Genomic DNA, 16866 nt, shown 5'->3' with positions numbered 1-16866 from the left:
ACGGATTTTGAGAACTGGGTTGTGTATTTGTATGAGCAAAGAAAATATTTGTAACAATAACCTTATCAGGCTTATCTATAAAGGATGATGTATAGGTAGAGAAGAAGCAAATGAAGGCTGGGAATCTTTCTACTGGGAGGATGAGGATAAGAAGAAGAAGAGGTTTCTGAGGGCATTGGTAATGGAATTTATAGACTCTGAATTGCACACGGGAAGAAATTATTTCAATTAAAATATTGGAGGAAAAAAAAAGATTGAAAGGGGAAAAAAGTGCAGATATCATAAAGCTCTTGGTCTTGCATGTTCATGTGGAGTAAATGATAATTACTGGGTGGCAAGTTTTATCAGTTCAAAGCCAAAATTAAATCCCACAAAGGAGAATGTAAGTTTTCATAATTATTTTAAAGCTTGCTACTACGATTATTCTCAGTGATGTTCATCACGTTATTTATGAAAAATAAAGTTGATTTAGTACAATGAGATAAAAAATTATAAGTTAATTGATGATTTGGTTAATCGGATTAAAATTATTAGTTTTTTTTTAAAACAATATTATATTTTATTTTTTAAAGAACAGAGCTAGATTTCCTCATGGCTCTGCATCATCATGTTAGTTTCATTCTTTATAATGGTTTTTTTTTTTTTTGGTTAATTTGTTAGTGATATTTTTTAACGGACCGTATCTGTAAGTGCCATGGCTAACCTGGCAACATTTCATTATTTTCTTGGAGAAAGAGAAGTGATCTGCTAGGTACTATATAGTATATTGTGCAATCTTTAGCCGTACAAATGGCACATGCATGGTGCCAGATTCATGAGTGCTGGTGGTGGCCTTAAAGAAGAAAACTTTGGAGTGGCTTCTACCAGCTGTGTGGGACACTAGACACCTAGCTCACGGGCTCTGTTTTTCCAACTTGCATGAGCTTGCATCAAATTTGAGATGCAATCATGGTTACTGGACCCGAGCCCAAGTGGCTGGTTCAATTCGGAAACATGTTCGTTCTTTAAAAAGAACCAGACAAAAAGTAATGAAAAATCTGTCCGAAACTGTTAGACGAGCAGCTTCAACACCCAAATCGGGTTTGCGAGTTGATGTAGAATATAACTGATTCAAAAGCTAAACTGGTATAGATTTAAGAGAGAATAGAAGAAGAAATTGATTCGGTTTGATTTGATAAAAGCCCAGTTTAATATGTTACTGGTTGATCTAGATAAAACTTGATTAATATTTATTAATTTATTTAAAAAAATTAAATAAAAACATCATTAATTTAATTTTTTAAAAAAATTAAAATTTATTATTTTAATATATAACTAGAGTGTTATTTCAAGTTAAATTTTTATAAATGTAGTTAGATGTTGGTACTTAATGAACTTTTAGATGGTTGCTTGAAGGACCCAACGGCTAAATAACTTTTTACTGTTTTTATATAAAAAAAACCTTAGAAAGATTCTTTTTTATTTAAAAAAACAACATTATAAATTATTTCTTATGATTTAACATTAAAACATGCCTTTTGAAATATAAAACTTGACTGGCATTCAAGAAATCATCCTATTTAGAGTGTGTGTTTGTTTTAGAGGTAAGAGTTGTGGTTTGAGGTGGGACCCATTAAAAAAGCTATAAAAAGCAAAAAATATTATTTTTTGTGGTTGAGTTTTGTGCATAAATGAGTTATACTCAACCATAATCTCAACCACAAAAGCTAAAACAAACACTCTTTTAAAAACAAATCTTATTAATAGCAAAAGATTGTTTCTATTTGTTACAAATCCTATCAAAGAGAAAATAAGACAAATATTAAAGTATATAGCATCCTTGTAAAAATATAAATAAACACATTTCAATATAAATACAAGAAAAAAAAGCTATACTCTGAAACCTTAGAGCATTTCCAATGGAGAAGTCAAATGGATAGCTAAAAATAAAAAATTAATATTTTGATTTTTCTTTTTTTGTTTTGTACACTCCAGGAGGAAAGCCAAACAAAATGCTAAAATGTCTTTTATTTTCCATAAATGCTATTTTTACATATCTCTTGAAAAAGCCAAAACCAACAAAGTGGGACCACTAAAAAAAAGACCAATTAAATGCAGACATGTGGAAAAAAATAACATTAAACATATTAAAAAATAATAAAATATTTGTTTTTTTTACTTTAATATAAATGGCTCTTCAAATGGCTTTTTTCCATTAGATTAGATATGGTAAAATAAGCTATATTTATACTATTTAAAATGCTATTTTATTAATTTAGCTTTTCAAAATAGCATTTTACATTGGAGATGCTCTTAAAACCCATGCACCGAGTGCTAGCTAAAAAAAAAAAAAGAATACAATGAACAATGAAAAGAAAGTGAAAAACTTGATCCTCACTTACCTTTCAATATATATAAATAGAAACAAATAGAACTGTGCATGAGAAGAAAAGGAGATCAAAGGGTTGTTTGTGTGTATGCGCGCGCACAAAGATGAGAAAAAAATGTGTGTGTATAAGGGTAAGAAAAAAATCAAAAAACCAATTAAATTTAAAAAACAAAAAAAAAATAACAAAAAAAATTGAACAAAAAAAACTGAGAAAATCAATTAAAATTTTTTTAAAAATTTTTAGTTTGGTCTAGTTTTAGAACCTTGAAACTGGCAAAACCTCAACTGAACCGAACCAGTTCGGTTTAAGGGACACTTAAATGACACGGTCTTCATCTTCATCTACAGCCAGCCACATCCCTCTCGCGCACAATCTTTATCTTCAAATTAGCCAGTCAGTCACATTCCTCTCTCACATGGTTACATCCGACTTTGAAGTTTGAATCGTAGGACACACACCACACTGGCACACCAAGCAAGTTTTTCACAAGACTTACATTATCTTAATTTTCAAACTAGTCATTTAGCCACATTCCTTTCTCATACGGTCACACCCGATCTTAAATCGTGTCACAACTCAATACTAGGTATAAATTTTTTTTTGCCAATCTCTATTTTGTTTATATATATATATACATGCTCTGTGATTATGTGTATTTGTTTGAGCTGCGATTAATTTACCAACAATGTTTTGGTTACCCAACATTGTGAAGATCAATTGCATCCTGTGATTAATATTTTTTTTGTATTCTATGGATTCTGGGAATATGGATAAAGTTAACTGTAGGGATGATTAATTTATCAATTTATTTTAATTATAATGTCAAGGTTATTTCTGGATAAGGTTCTGTTAATGAATAACGAGTTTTTTCTATTAAATTTTGTAAGGTTCCTTATTTGTGATATGTATTCTTTTATGGGTTAATTAAGCTGGTAATGAAGATATCTTAAAGAGATCTAGAGTTCTGTATTAAAGTGAGAAAAAGAGAAGAAATCACAAGCAAAGAAGTTGTCTTCAAGTTTTTTAGATATTAACAATAATCCTTGCCATGTATTTCTGGTTCAGTTTTTAAAAATCCATGTTTAAAATTGGATTTGTTTAAATAAACAGTATGAATGAATTTTTAAAGAATTAATTTCAAACCTATACATTTATTTTTATTAAATTTTAAATTTATAAACTTATAAATTTTTAATTTTTGCTAAAAAACAAAATTATCTAACTTTCGTAGAGCACTAATTAAATAACTAATTACTTCTAAAATAATATAAAATTTATTATCAATTACAAACTAAACCGTACTTCAAAATATTTCGACTGTATAATTCAAAGATATATATATATATATATCCAAATACTAATGAAAATGAAACTATTTTAGTCCAAACTATATTTTCAAAGCATTAGATAATGAATTTTATCATTTTGATCTTAAAGAAATTTTCATGCAAGCCTTTTCGTTCATGTTCCGAAGATTTTCATATATTTTTTAAAATTGACACTGATTTAGTCCATAAATGTGCATCCTATACCCTTTCACTCTTTTTTAATAATTCTTTTCTTAAAATCATCATCATTTTAGTATATAAAATATACAAATTAAACTTAAACTATTAAAAAACAAATCTATAAAAGGATGCAATTGAGAAATGGAGGAAATATTCAGAGCTTAATTGATAAAATTTACAAGTTTGAGATATCATTGAAAATAAATACATTAGTTTGGGATTAAAAACACTTTTGGAGTTGTGATACAATTTGTTTTTAATTAAAATTTGATTTTAAATTTTTTTAATATTTTTGAATTATTTTTATTTTAATTAAAATTTTTATTTTTATTTTTTCAATATTTTTGAATTATTTTTATGTGTTGATATAAAAAATAAAATTTAAAAATATTATTTTAATATCTTTTAAAACAAAAAATACATTGAAAAACAATTTCTAATTTACTCTTAAACACCTTCTAAATTGAGATTTTCTCTTTTAAATTTATAATCCGAATTGACACTGAAATCAATCAACCTAGCAAATTAAAGTTACAATTAAGGTTATTAAAATCACATTTTGACTCGTAAAATTATATAATTTTACGAGTCAAAACATGCTTTGTGTGTTAAATTATTTGAAAAATAAAAAATAAATAAAATCAAGTTAAAATCAAATAAAATCATTAAGATCGAGTGAAATCATGTAAAATCACAAGTTTAGTACTGATTGAACGATTTCACCAATACACAAAAACTGAAGTAAATATTTCTCCTATGCTCTAACAGTCTAGTGGCTATTGGCTAGGTAAATACATAGTCACTTTAATTCTTCACTCCAATCATCACGCCAGATCGCATTTTGAGTGTTTCTTCCTTTCCACTAAATACAAATCTCTACTCTCCTTCTCTATTAACCAATCGGCTACCATAAAAACGACGACGATCAGTCCATTCTTTGCTCCAGTGACCCCATCATCGGTCCAGTCTTCGCTCCATTGATCAGTACAATCTTCACTCTAGTCATCAGTGCTCACGATCACGACTTCTTTTTCATCAACAACGCGCAACGATCTCCTTTCTTTCCCATCATCAACAACTCATGGCTTCCTCTTCAATCTTCATCAACAACGGCAAGACGACAACGATCTCCTTTCTTTCCCATCATCAATAGCTCATAACTTCCTTTTCATTAACAACAACAGATGACATCGATATACCATAAATTGTTCTCCTATACCTCCAATTTTCATGTGATTGCCCGTGATGTAATATTTCCATGTGTAGACTTTCAAAATATTAAACTGTAATAGTGTAATATATCCCCTGTATAGATGTGGATGAATTGAATTAATGGAATAATTTTATAATGTTTTGCTTAGTATGGTGAATTGAATTGATGAAATGATTTTAATGTAAAATTGATGTTTTTACTTAGCATCCTAATTAAGGTCCTTTCATGCATTGAGTTTGTTTAATATGATGAACTGATGAAATGTGTTTGTCTTATTAAATGTGTCTGTGGAATGTGAAAATTAAAATATGTCTCTATCTTATTGAAATTAGAATGTATATCTACCTGATTTTATAAAAAAATTAGTTGTATAATATATATGTATAGTCTATTTACTAAAATAAATTGAAAATATTATAATTTTGTGAAATTTTATATATAACAAAAAGTTTATTAATTATTAATTAATAAAAAGTTATTTAAATTATATATAAATTTTTATTTGAATCATGTATTTTAAGGTGCTGTGAATTTTTATTTAAAATATGAATTTTTTAATATATTTTAATTTTTTTTTATAATTTTATAATCTGTTTTCAGAATCCAAGTTTATTTTATATTTGTTTTTGTCGTATTAAAATCGTAATTTTAACAAGCTTGGTACAGCCTTAATTAGCCTTATATCCAACACCTTCCAGTAATCCTGCTGCACCCAATAATACCCTGCAATTAGGGTTTTAGGGTATAAATATAATATAAAAAGCAACGCTTGAAACAGAACATCCAGCATAAAACCCACGAACAAATTACTTTCACTCATTCTTATTAATCGATCAACTTCCATTCTCATATGATTTTCCCCTGAATTCAAAATTTGTTCTTTTATCTTATTTATTCTGTTGTGTGTTGATAAGAAAAGGAAAAAAAATTTGAGCTTTGAAGAGGAATAATGATAGCAGCAGTTTCGTGGGTACCCAAAGGGGTTGCAAAGTCTGTACCAAGTGTAGCAGACCCACCTTCAAAAGAGGAAATTGAAGAGCTGATCAAAGCTAGTGATTTAGAGAGAAGGTAAGCTACTATTTTCTCCCTTTTTCTTTCAAAAAAGTTTACTTCTTTTTGTGTTTCAATGGCTGTTAGTTGTTGAACGTACGGTTTTTTTGCTATACGGTTTGTTGGCTGATTCACTTTTTGTGTATTTTCAATGCTGTTAATAATTGAATGGGAGGACTAGGCTTAATGGAGCATTGTAATGTTGATTATCTGAGTGCTACAATAGCTGAGTTTTAAACCAGGAGGTTAATTTGGAGGTGTTGATTTTATAGCCTAGTGTCATTGGGTTTGAGTTTTTGAGACCCATTTGATGAAAAAACAAAATTTAAATCTCTGTTACGAAGGGTTAATGGATATATGGGTTATGTGAACTTGGTGGAGTTTTGGTATCGTATTGGGTTGTATCAGTCTTATGCAAATTGATATTTGGTTGTACATGTTTTTGTGTGATGAAACTATCAATCTCTGGTTTTGGATTTTGTGATTATTGCTTTTATTTTATGAACCCGAGTTTAACATGACTGTTGTGTCAACCATCGTGTTCTAGTGATACTGTCAAATTTCTGGGTTGTTGATTAGTGTGATTGTTTTTTATGTTCTTGGTTTTTCCAGTGGAGAAGATAGTGGCAGCGAGGAAGATGACCAGGAAATGGATGTTGATGCTGCCAAGCAGACCGGTGAAGTAAGCCAAGCATTAGTTGTAGCAAACGCACTTGGCAGAAGTTCCAAAGTTAACAAGTCAGAGACCAAATTTGATGACATAGCAGATGGTCTGCAGGAACTTGATATGGACAACTATGATGATGAGGAGGATGGTACATATGCATACAAAGAATCTATTTTTCTTTTTCCTTTTCTTTTATGTACTTTTTTTTATCTGATACATTTTGTAGAAAATAAGGGGTCATTGGTCGCCATGCTGGTTTAGTTTGGGAGGTTAGGATGGATTGTTTAAATACCGATCTCTCTTGATAAGAGCATTCTTGAATATTTGAATCATTGAGGGAATTATTAAACCAGTGAATAACAATCACTTGCATAAATACTTTTTTCAGCTCTTTTTTTTTCCCTTTAGATCCACATCATTTTCTGGTCACATGCCTTGAATTTAATTGACATTGGATGAGTAACTAAAGATGCATCTGGTCACACAGGTATTGAGCTGTTCAGCACAGGACTTGGGGACCTTTACTACCCAAGTAATAGCATGGACCCGTACATCAAGGATGAAGATGTAAGTTTGACAGCTTTGTTATGCTGTAGCTGGCTTCTCTTGGTATTTGGTTACTTATTTTTGCACTGACTCTTTTAGGATGATGATTCTGAAGATCTTGAAGACATGGCTATCAAACCAAAGGATGCAGTCATTGTTTGTGCATGCAACAAGGATGAATTTAGTAACCTTGAGGCATGCAATTGTTAGTTGGGAAGCTCTGCAGTTCTCTCTCTCTCTCCTCCTCTCCTGACACGAAGTGTCAATTGTGCATGCAGGTTTGGATATTGGATGAAACAAGTGATGGTGATTCAAACATATACGTTCACCATGAGGTTCCCCTTTCAGCATTTCCCCTTTGCACAGCATGGCTTGATTGTCCACTTAAAGGGGGAGAAAAAGGTATGATAGCTTAGACGCTCTGCTTGGAACTTGTTTTTCTTGCAGATTTCAGCTTCTCCAGTATATTCCCATTTTCTAGGCTCACCTTCATTTTTTGAGACATCTGGTTTTAATGTACCATTGAAATTAAAAAGTGGTGCATGAGGGTTGGTTTTCTCGCAGAAGTTTATGCCTTACTACCTCTTTTGAGATTTGTGTTTTTGCAGGGAATTTTATAGCTGTTGGGTCAATGGAACCTGCCATTGAAATATGGGACCTTGACATTGTATGTGGAACATCACATAAAATTACAAATACATTGACTTTTTTATGTAGAGATTGTTTTAGAATCTCTTACATTTTCTGCTGTTCTCAGATTGATGAAGTGCAACCAGCTGTGGTATTAGGTGGCATTGAAGAGAAAAAGAAGAAGAAAAAAGGAAAAAAGGTGCACTCTAGAGTTCCTTTAATGTTCTTTGCACCTTTTATTGTTTATGTGTTCAAAAGGTGGCTATGAATGAGGAGAAGGAACGAAGTTAAAACTTTGTTATTCATGGGCATCCATTTAAGGTCACATCTTTGTGTGATTGAGATCCATGAATTTTCTTCACAATTTTCTGCTCAAGCGGGCATGAATGTTGAAGCAGAGTTCATGGGTTTTTCTTCATGCTTATCTTATCCTAGGGAGATTCAGAAATAAGGTAGCTTCAGAAAAGCATTGACACCTTTGCAGTGGTGTCTATAATTGGCAGGTGTTAAGATATGCCTGCTGCATGTGTGAACCAGCCCTGGCAAAGGAAAAAATATTCCTTTTTTTCTTTTTTTCACCTTCTTTTCTTAAAAAAATATACACATCAATATGCTGGATGGCCTGCACCTTGCTAGGTCCTCCACTCACATCTTTTATCATTAGAATCCAACCTGAAACATCTTGGAACTAGCCAACTTAATGGTGGTTCTTGTACCTTGCTTTTGCATTTTGTTTCTATGATTGATGACTACAGTATCATGGATATGTGTTATGGGGTTGTTTTGATTTGCTCTGTTCCTTTATGTTACCATTCCTCCTTGAGCAGTATCATCATTTCAAAACCCAGGCATAATGTGATATGGCTTGAGAAAGTATTTTTTTTCTTGTTTTTTCTCACCAGTCCTGCAACTTCTTTTGTCAGGTGTCAATTAAATACAAAGAAGGCAGTCACACTGATTCTGTACTTGGTCTTGCTTGGAACAAGCATTTCAGGTCCGGGGAATCTCATACGATCTAGTTCTGTTCTATCTGCTAACATTGATGGATTGCTCCGATAGCTAATAAGTATTGAAATAAATACAGGAACATCCTTGCCAGTGCTAGTGCCGACAAACAAGTCAAAATTTGGGATGTGGATGCTGGAAAATGTGACATTACCATGGAGCATCATACAGACAAGGCAAGAATATAGCCTCACATTATTATTTCATATAATTTGGACAGTGAACCAAGCCAGATTCATTTTTTACTTGGGTATGTGTTCATTGGGATATTACAACTGTTCATGCAACGGTGCTGACCTATCAGCCTATCAGTGTCCTCAACCCAAGGAAGACCAGGCACATTGTATCCACATGTATGCTGCAAGACATGGTGTTGAACCATTCAAAGATCAACGTGCTAGTGATTGAATAACTTGTCAATATTCCTTTGTCATAAAGCTAAACATTTGTTAAGGAAATTCTAATAATGAAAAAGAAAACAAATGAAAGTTGAGTTACTTTTTTTTATCTAACTGTCATACAATGTGCCAGTTGCCTGTCTTCATAAAACAATTTAGTCTTCCAAGATTTGTTGGAATTATAAGAGCAGGGTTTTTGGAATATTTTCAGCTCTAAGTCATAGCAGTTGTTTGTGCTAGCCAATGCAAGGAACACCCTTTACTATGCTGTGTCTTATGGTTCTATTTAAATTTACTGGATGCAAAAATTATGGGTACCTGTGTTATTAGCTTATTGATATGGGTTACATTCTTCTTTTCATACAAATGCTGACAGGTTCAAGCAGTTGCATGGAATCATCATGAGCCACAAGTTCTTCTCAGTGGATCTTTCGATCGTACAGTAGTCATGGTAAAACGGAGCTTGCTTACTCTGATGTCTATAGATTTGGACTGTCACTATACCTCACAGTGCAACAAGTCTGGATCAGCTTCTGACCTTAAGCCAAGTTTTACCCTCCATGCACACGACAAAGCTGTTTGCACAATCTCTTATAATCCTTTAGCACCAAATGTACTATCTTCATTTTCATATTTTAATCCTCAGTTCTAGTTAGATGTTTAGATCATCAACTTCACTAACTTTCCTTACCATGTTTGACAGCTTCTTGCTACTGGATCAACAGATAAAATGGTAAAGTCATTACTCTTTTCTTTCTGTTTTTGGTCCTCCAAAGTAGAAGTTATCGATGGTTCATTTAATTCCATTTTCTGCTGAATATTTCTACAGGTAAAACTCTGGGATCTGTCCAACAACCAACCCTCATGTTTAGTATCCAAGAATCCCAAAGCAGTACGTGACCATAACTTTCCTCAGATCTCACGCAATAAAAAAAGTTTAAACATGTTTTTAGATGTTATCATGAGTAATCACACTGTTCTGAATGTTTTCAGGGAGCTATCTTTTCTGTTTCCTTCTCAGAGGACAACCCTTTTCTGCTCGCCATTGGAGGCTCCAAGGGGAAATTGGAAGTGAGTTTAAAAACCCTATTTTATATTTATTGGAGCGCATATCTACGAGGAAGTTTGTATAATTTGATCCTAATCTATGTCACTGAAATCTCGCAGCTATGGGATACGTTGTCTGAGGCCGAGGTTGCTAGAAGATTTGGAACCACAGCAAGCTGAAATCACCGCTGGCTTCATTGATCAAGAAGGTAAAAGAGCTATGCTCCTCGTAAAATTCGAGAGCTACAGAAAAAGCCACATGGGCCTTGTTATGAGCTAAGATTGATTTGGTAGGTGAAAGACATCGGTCCTCACATGGCAAGCATGTGTATTTAAGTAGACTGTAGCGAGAGCTGGTGTATTTATACGAGAATGAGTGGCAGTAGTGGTAGTCTCATAGCTTTTCCAATTTTGTGAGATGGCAGATGAGGTTTGGTTTCTTGTTTATTTATTTATTTTGCTTTTTTGGCATTATGATATGTAATTGTAATGAAGACCAACGTTAATTCATGCGTGAGTGAGAATCTTAAGAAATGAAAGCAAAACAAAAGCTAGATTCGACAGAGGACCACAGCTTTTAAAAGATGGCAAACATTTTTATAGAACGTATCGAAACTCCCTCCTAAACAGTAGCATCTTCCTGCACTGTTTCCGCAGAACTTAAAAGACTACAATTGCTTGGACCCTGGTGTCTAGAGAGGAAGATTCTTGTCCATTTCGTGTTCTTGTAATTCGAGTGTGAATGAATTGACCATAAGATGTCAACATTGCTTTACCTTATGTTTAATTGTCTTTTTCCTTGGTGTCTTTTCTCCCTTCTTTTCCTAGCATGTTCCATGAGGTTTCTCGGAACATAGCACAACATATGATTCCCTATAAAATATATTTTCAGTCTCGCCCAAACCCGTTCTCTCGACTTATAAGTTACAGTAAGTTACAGTAGAAAACAACAAGCCAAGAAAAAGAATCACCCATCTTATGACACGTATTCAAACCAATATGTTCTTGCTCCATTAATTATCCTGGACAGTTCCTCTCAATAATAGTTAGTCTTTATTTGGCTATAAGTTCCCTTGCTTTTCTTTTCATCGAAGTGATCGGTCTTCTATAGTTCTTTGCTTGCTCTTCACAATCCAAAATGGCGTCTCTCTTGAAGGAATTGCCCTCAATGGCTACAATTCTCTCTGTGTACGCATCCCTATCCGGTTTATCCATGCTTATCCGCACCATCTTGAATGAAATGATTCCAGGGGGTATGCGTGACTACATAGCTACGAAGTTCTCAGATTTCTTTGCTGCCTACTTCTCCTCAGAGTTCACCTTCATCATTGAAGACCGATGGCAAGCTGTGGATAATGAAACCTTTCGAGCTGTTGAGGTCTATCTTCCAACCAAAATCGGCCATTCCACCGAAAGCCTTGTTTTAGGTACCAGTGACACGAACAACATCACTGCCCCACCTAAACCAGGGATTCCCGTTGATGCTAAAGTAATTGATGTTTTTCAAGGTATGCATTTTGAATGGAAACTCTGTGAGAAAGAAGCGAAAAAGTACTCCTATCGCCAGAAAAGATACTTCCAGTTGAATTGCAAAAAGAACTACAGAGAACATGTGATGCAAAGCTACTTGCCACACATTAGCAAGACTGCAGCTTCAATCTTGGACAAGAGGGAGACTCTCAACATCTATACTTGTCATAACGAAGATTCTATGTGGGAATCTACAGTGTTTAAGCATCCAGCTACTTTTGAGACTGTAGCAATGGACCCTGACCTGAAGAAGTTCATAACTGAAGATCTTGACTTGTTTGTGCAAAGAAAGGAATACTTTCGGAGTGTTGGTAGAGCTTGGAAAAGAGGGTACCTTCTTCATGGTCCACCAGGGACTGGAAAATCCACTCTCGTTGCTGCCATTGCAAACTATCTAAGATTCAACATCTATGATCTCCAGCTCCAAGGTGTAAGAAATGACTCTCAACTCAGGAGGATACTCACCTCCACAACCAATCGCTCAATTCTTCTTATTGAGGACATTGATTGCAGTACAAAAAATTCACGTTCCCGCAATCAAACAAGGAATCCAAAGGAAGATGGCGAGGAAGATGACGACGACGATGATGATCAACGTGATAAGAAGATTTCTTTTGATCCTGGGGTAAGTGAGTTTTGAAAGAATTTATCTCCCAAGTTTATCTTATTAGGAATTAACTTATTTATAACCCTTCACAGCTTTACTAATTAGACATCACAGATAACTTTATGCCAGAAATGATTAATCAGATTAGATCAAATTAACTAGAATATATCTGGAAAAAAGATTTATTAATCACATTGATGCCATATTGCCTCCGAGTTTTCCATTTTTCCATATCGACTAAATCATATTTTTCTTTAAATCTTCTCATAGGTGACCTTATCTGGTTTACTGAACTTCATTGATGGACTATGGTCAAGCTGTGGGGATGAAAGAATAATCATTTTCACCACTAATTACAAAGAGAAGTTGGACCCAGCATTGTTGCGCCCAGGACGAATGGATGTTCATATTTACATGGGACATTGTACTCCCGCAGCATTCAAGAAGCTTGCCTCTACATATCTTGGGATTAAAGAGCATGTCCTTTTCAAATGCATTGAAGATCTCATTCAGAGTAAAGTTATTACCCCAGCAGAAGTTGCACAGCAACTTATGAAATGTGACAATCCCCAGGTTGCACTTCAAAGTCTAATTGAGTTTATAAATCAGAAGGAGACTACTGAAATGATGGATAATGGGGCTAAAAAGGAGGATCAAGAAGAGGTCATAAAAGAAGAGGTTGTGAAGTGTAGAATTGAAAGCATGAAACAGGATGTGAAACAATCCAAGATTCTAACGACATCCATTTACCTGACCTAGCAAGATGGTTTGTTTGCTTCCATCAAGTAATGTCTTAGTCCCTACTTATTGGATTTTCCTTTTGTGAGATAGCTCTTGTTGCATTGTGAAACGTGTTCAATGATCAAAGGGTTTTTAACATGGTAATGAAACTCAACCGTTATATAATCTAGTTCATGATCTGGTTAGTGGTTTGACTAAGTTTAATAACTACTGTTTTTAATGTTCAATTTAATAAAATAATTTTGTTGATTAATGTAGTAGCATTTTCTCTGTAAATTTTAATTTATCCCTCTGAAGTTTGAATATTTTCTCAATTTTCCTTCTTTATTTTTTATATATATAATTTCCACCTAAACTTTGTTTAAGATTTTTTTTTTAATTAACGTGGATATTCAAGTTAGTTTAGATATATCTTGACTAATTTCAGAGGTCATGAAGTTAACGATAATATAAACTTTTTATGACTATTATATTAGCAATTATAAGACTCAAACTTGAGATCAAACTTGAAATCATATGAGAAACAAATCCCTTGGTTTTAAACTCTTATCATTAGGTTATCTATTATATAGTTTTGAGATTTTTATTTGATGGATTATGTTGATGATTTCATATTGTTTATATTACAATTTTAATTTTTTTGGAAAAATCAATCAAGCACCCATTCCTCAAACATACTAACAATCTTGTTTTTTGAATTAAGTTTATACTTTGTTTCCTTTTTCCTTTCAATCTATCTCCTTTTATTAAGCTAACAAAATAAAATTGATGATGTGACCTTTTTTATATTCTTAATTGACCCTTAAGGTTTTTTAAAATATGTTAATCGATAAACATTTCTTCCTAAAAACATATCAATAATCTTGCCCTTTCACTTATAATTGTGCTCTGTATTTTTGTAATATTAGATTTTTCAAAATTAATAAACTTTGAATGTTAGAAAAGTATCAATAAAATAAAATTATATAAGATTTCATTTTGAGACTAATTAGAGTACTCCAAGGTGCTATATTGAATTTTAATAAGATTTATAATCAATTCATATATGACATGAAGATTAATAGAAATACTCAACACTCCATCTTTGTTATCTATTCCATACATCACACTAGATAGATATTATATTCATAGACAATTCACCTTAAAGATACCTTGATGGCTAAAAATATGGAGGTTCAATTCCTCTCCAATTTTTTTTTTTTATGGTTAAAGAATTTATTTCTAGCTGTTTTGGGACAATTAGAAGATTTGTTAAAAGAAATAAAGGGTTTTGCATTGATTACGAAAATTTTTCCTGCTATAGTCTTTTATAGGAGTCTGGGCAGGAATTCTTTTATCTTGTCGGAGGAATATCATCACATAATTCTCTATGAATGTTTGTTTATTTTTTTAGCATAATATAATTTTTAATTATTCATCTTGAATCCTTTTATGAATGATTTGAAATAAAAAAAGAAATAGATATGGCCATAGTATATTATGAATTTAGTTGGTATCATCTTTTAATATTATCACTCTCATAAGAAAAAATAAATAGAAAAATGCTTTGGTTGTGCAAAACATAAAGTTTAATATAACAAAATTAATAAACTATATTTATGGCCAAATCATAATTGAAATTATTTTAGTTAAAGTTTAAGGGTATAATTAAAGCCTTCACACTAATAGTTAATAGTTATTGATCATAATAAATTTGTAAAAAATGATCTCTTATTTGATGATTAAGCTAATATTTGAATTATGTGTGGTCAAAATAAATATTTATGGTGATTTTTCTAGATTTTGGTGAGAGAAGTTTTATGAAATTTAATATGATGAATTGGTAAGTGTTTGATTGAGACTTTTTTAAAATCTCAAGAGATCAATTTAGATATAAATCATGTTGAGTCATTAATTTTGTTAGTTTGAGGAAAATAGATAGAAAGAAGGATTCCAACCTTGAAGAAAGTCATATAAACATATTTCATTAGAAAAAAAAACATAAAAAATAATGAAATAATTCTAAACTAGGACTAAAAAAACATAAATTAACTAGGAAAATATAACCACTCTTTAACATTAACTTTCGGATCTAATTTGAATGTTTTATCGACATAATTTCAAGTAGCTATAATAAAATTTCATGGTAAATTTTTAATATGATCTAACAATTAGATTAGAAATTATATTTAAAAACTGCATTCGACCAGAATCTCCTGCATCAATTTCTTGAGAAGAGGCCAAGTAATTGTCTCCCAACGTTTATCTCTTTCCTTTTTCTGTCTTTCTGGTTTTCTTGTAGGCAAATTATCTCTTTGAAATCCATTAGTTAGATTTCATGAATAATCGGGTCTGCAATAGTGTTGTTATTTTCCTTTCAAGCATTGGACTGCCCAACTTGCTTATATAACAAGTACTGTTCTTAATTGATAGCTTGGTAAAATCCCTAGTTCTCGTCCCAAGGATTTAAAATCAAATCTTGTTGTCTCCCAATAAGGGAGAGGATTAGGAATGCGAAGGCTATAATCTAGTTGTATTAGTGTTTAACCTCTAAATAAGAACCGAAAATATGAATAACTTGATAACCATCACTACTTCTGTAGTTTTTATACATCCATCATCCGAATTTTGAATCATTTACATCTCTTTTTTCAAAAAAAATAAAATCCCTGAAACACCGTAGGTAACACCATGGGGCTTGTTGAACTGCATCGATGACATGCTGTCAAGCTTTGGAGAAGAAAGAATCATCATATCTTCACAACCAACTACAGAGAGAGACTAGACCCAGCATTGCTTGCATTGACATATCTAGGAATTGAAGACCATGCATTATTCAAGTGCATTGAAGATCTAATTCAGAGGATATCAGTTACCCCAGCAGAAGTATCACAGCAACTTAAGAAATGTAACAAAACGCAAGGTGCTATAGAAAGTCTCATCGAGTTTCTGAATATGGAGGAAGAATCAGCAGAGGAGGATAATGACAAGGAAGATGAAATGATTTTCTTCTTGAATCAAGCAGGACCATTTCCTGCCTGCCATTTTAAATACAGATTGCATTCTAATTTTCCAGTTGAATTCGCTTGAATTCCTAACTCCTAGCTTCCAAAAATGAGATCATATTACCTTGGCATGGACGAAAAGGATAAACCCTGAAGGAAAGTGCATGATGGCGGAAATTCAACTTTAGCAGATGCTATGGTTTCAATTAACTCTTTTATTAGATGCGCCAACATGAAAACTTCATCTGCTTGATTTTTTGTCACCCAATCTTCCAACACCCTGCACAAATCTCAATCTTTAACTACAACTTGAAGAAAAGGAACAGATGTTTTCTAAGTGAATCATTAACAGAAAAGAAAGTGCGACATGATTCGCGCCTTCCTCAGTCTTTTAAGGCAATATTTTCACTGCCATGGTATGGACCTCTACCAGACTGGCTACCAAAATTATTAAAAATTTTGTCAAGTCAACTTTTTTTTTCTTCTTATTTGTGTGTGCGTGCACTTAGGGGGTGTATAATCCAACACATATTCAAGACTCTACCAGGAGTCTTATCGAGATTTGGTTGTT

The 16866-nt window shown here is 32.5% G+C and overlaps 2 protein-coding genes and 1 long non-coding RNA gene across 3 annotated transcripts; 2 read left to right on the top strand and 1 right to left on the bottom strand.

The window, feature by feature from the left end:
* Positions 1 to 5773: 5773 nt before the first annotated feature.
* On the top strand, positions 5774 to 10989 carry LOC105126719 (periodic tryptophan protein 1 homolog). Its single transcript, XM_011027677.1, has 14 exons — positions 5774 to 6158; positions 6753 to 6955; positions 7295 to 7374; positions 7453 to 7548; positions 7632 to 7755; positions 7962 to 8020; positions 8111 to 8182; positions 8907 to 8977; positions 9068 to 9164; positions 9763 to 9999; positions 10090 to 10119; positions 10216 to 10278; positions 10380 to 10457; positions 10554 to 10989. Exons 1-14 carry the CDS (start codon positions 6040 to 6042, stop codon positions 10611 to 10613), a joined length of 1389 nt encoding a protein of 462 aa, XP_011025979.1. The 5' UTR covers positions 5774 to 6039; the 3' UTR covers positions 10614 to 10989.
* Positions 10990 to 11396: 407 nt separating this feature from the next.
* Positions 11397 to 13480, top strand: LOC105126638 (probable mitochondrial chaperone BCS1-B). The gene is made up of 2 exons (XM_011027564.1): positions 11397 to 12588; positions 12841 to 13480. The coding sequence occupies exons 1-2, from the start codon at positions 11572 to 11574 to the stop codon at positions 13327 to 13329; spliced, it is 1506 nt and encodes a 501-aa protein (XP_011025866.1). The 5' UTR covers positions 11397 to 11571; the 3' UTR covers positions 13330 to 13480.
* A 2367-nt stretch (positions 13481 to 15847) lies between these two features.
* Positions 15848 to 16859, bottom strand: LOC105126639 (uncharacterized). The gene is made up of 2 exons (XR_842465.1): positions 16674 to 16859; positions 15848 to 16575 (listed from the first exon to the last, which is right to left on the bottom strand). It is a non-coding gene; the product is annotated as an uncharacterized LOC105126639 (long non-coding RNA).
* Positions 16860 to 16866: the final 7 nt, after the last annotated feature.

Source organism: Populus euphratica, unplaced genomic scaffold (genome assembly GCF_000495115.2).
Source record: "Populus euphratica unplaced genomic scaffold, PopEup_1.0 scaffold41.1, whole genome shotgun sequence".
Classification (NCBI taxonomy): domain Eukaryota; kingdom Viridiplantae; phylum Streptophyta; class Magnoliopsida; order Malpighiales; family Salicaceae; genus Populus; species Populus euphratica.
The sequence above is the reverse complement of the archived record's forward strand: the minus strand, read 5'-3'. Positions and strand labels throughout refer to the sequence as shown.

What these genes read in the sequence shown, in the direction of transcription:
- LOC105126719 (XM_011027677.1), top strand. Translation starts at nt 6,040, where the DNA reads ATGATAGCAGCAGTTTCGTGGGTACCCAAAGGGGTTGCAAAGTCTGTA. An exon ending in CTATGATGATGAGGAGGATG is followed by an intron (nt 6,956 to 7,294) that starts GTACATATGCAT and finishes CTGGTCACACAG; the next exon opens with GTATTGAGCTGTTCAGCACA. An exon ending in GCTTGGAACAAGCATTTCAG is followed by an intron (nt 8,978 to 9,067) that starts GTCCGGGGAATC and finishes AAATAAATACAG; the next exon opens with GAACATCCTTGCCAGTGCTA.
- LOC105126638 (XM_011027564.1), top strand. Translation starts at nt 11,572, where the DNA reads ATGGCGTCTCTCTTGAAGGAATTGCCCTCAATGGCTACAATTCTCTCT. An exon ending in AGATTTCTTTTGATCCTGGG is followed by an intron (nt 12,589 to 12,840) that starts GTAAGTGAGTTT and finishes ATCTTCTCATAG; the next exon opens with GTGACCTTATCTGGTTTACT.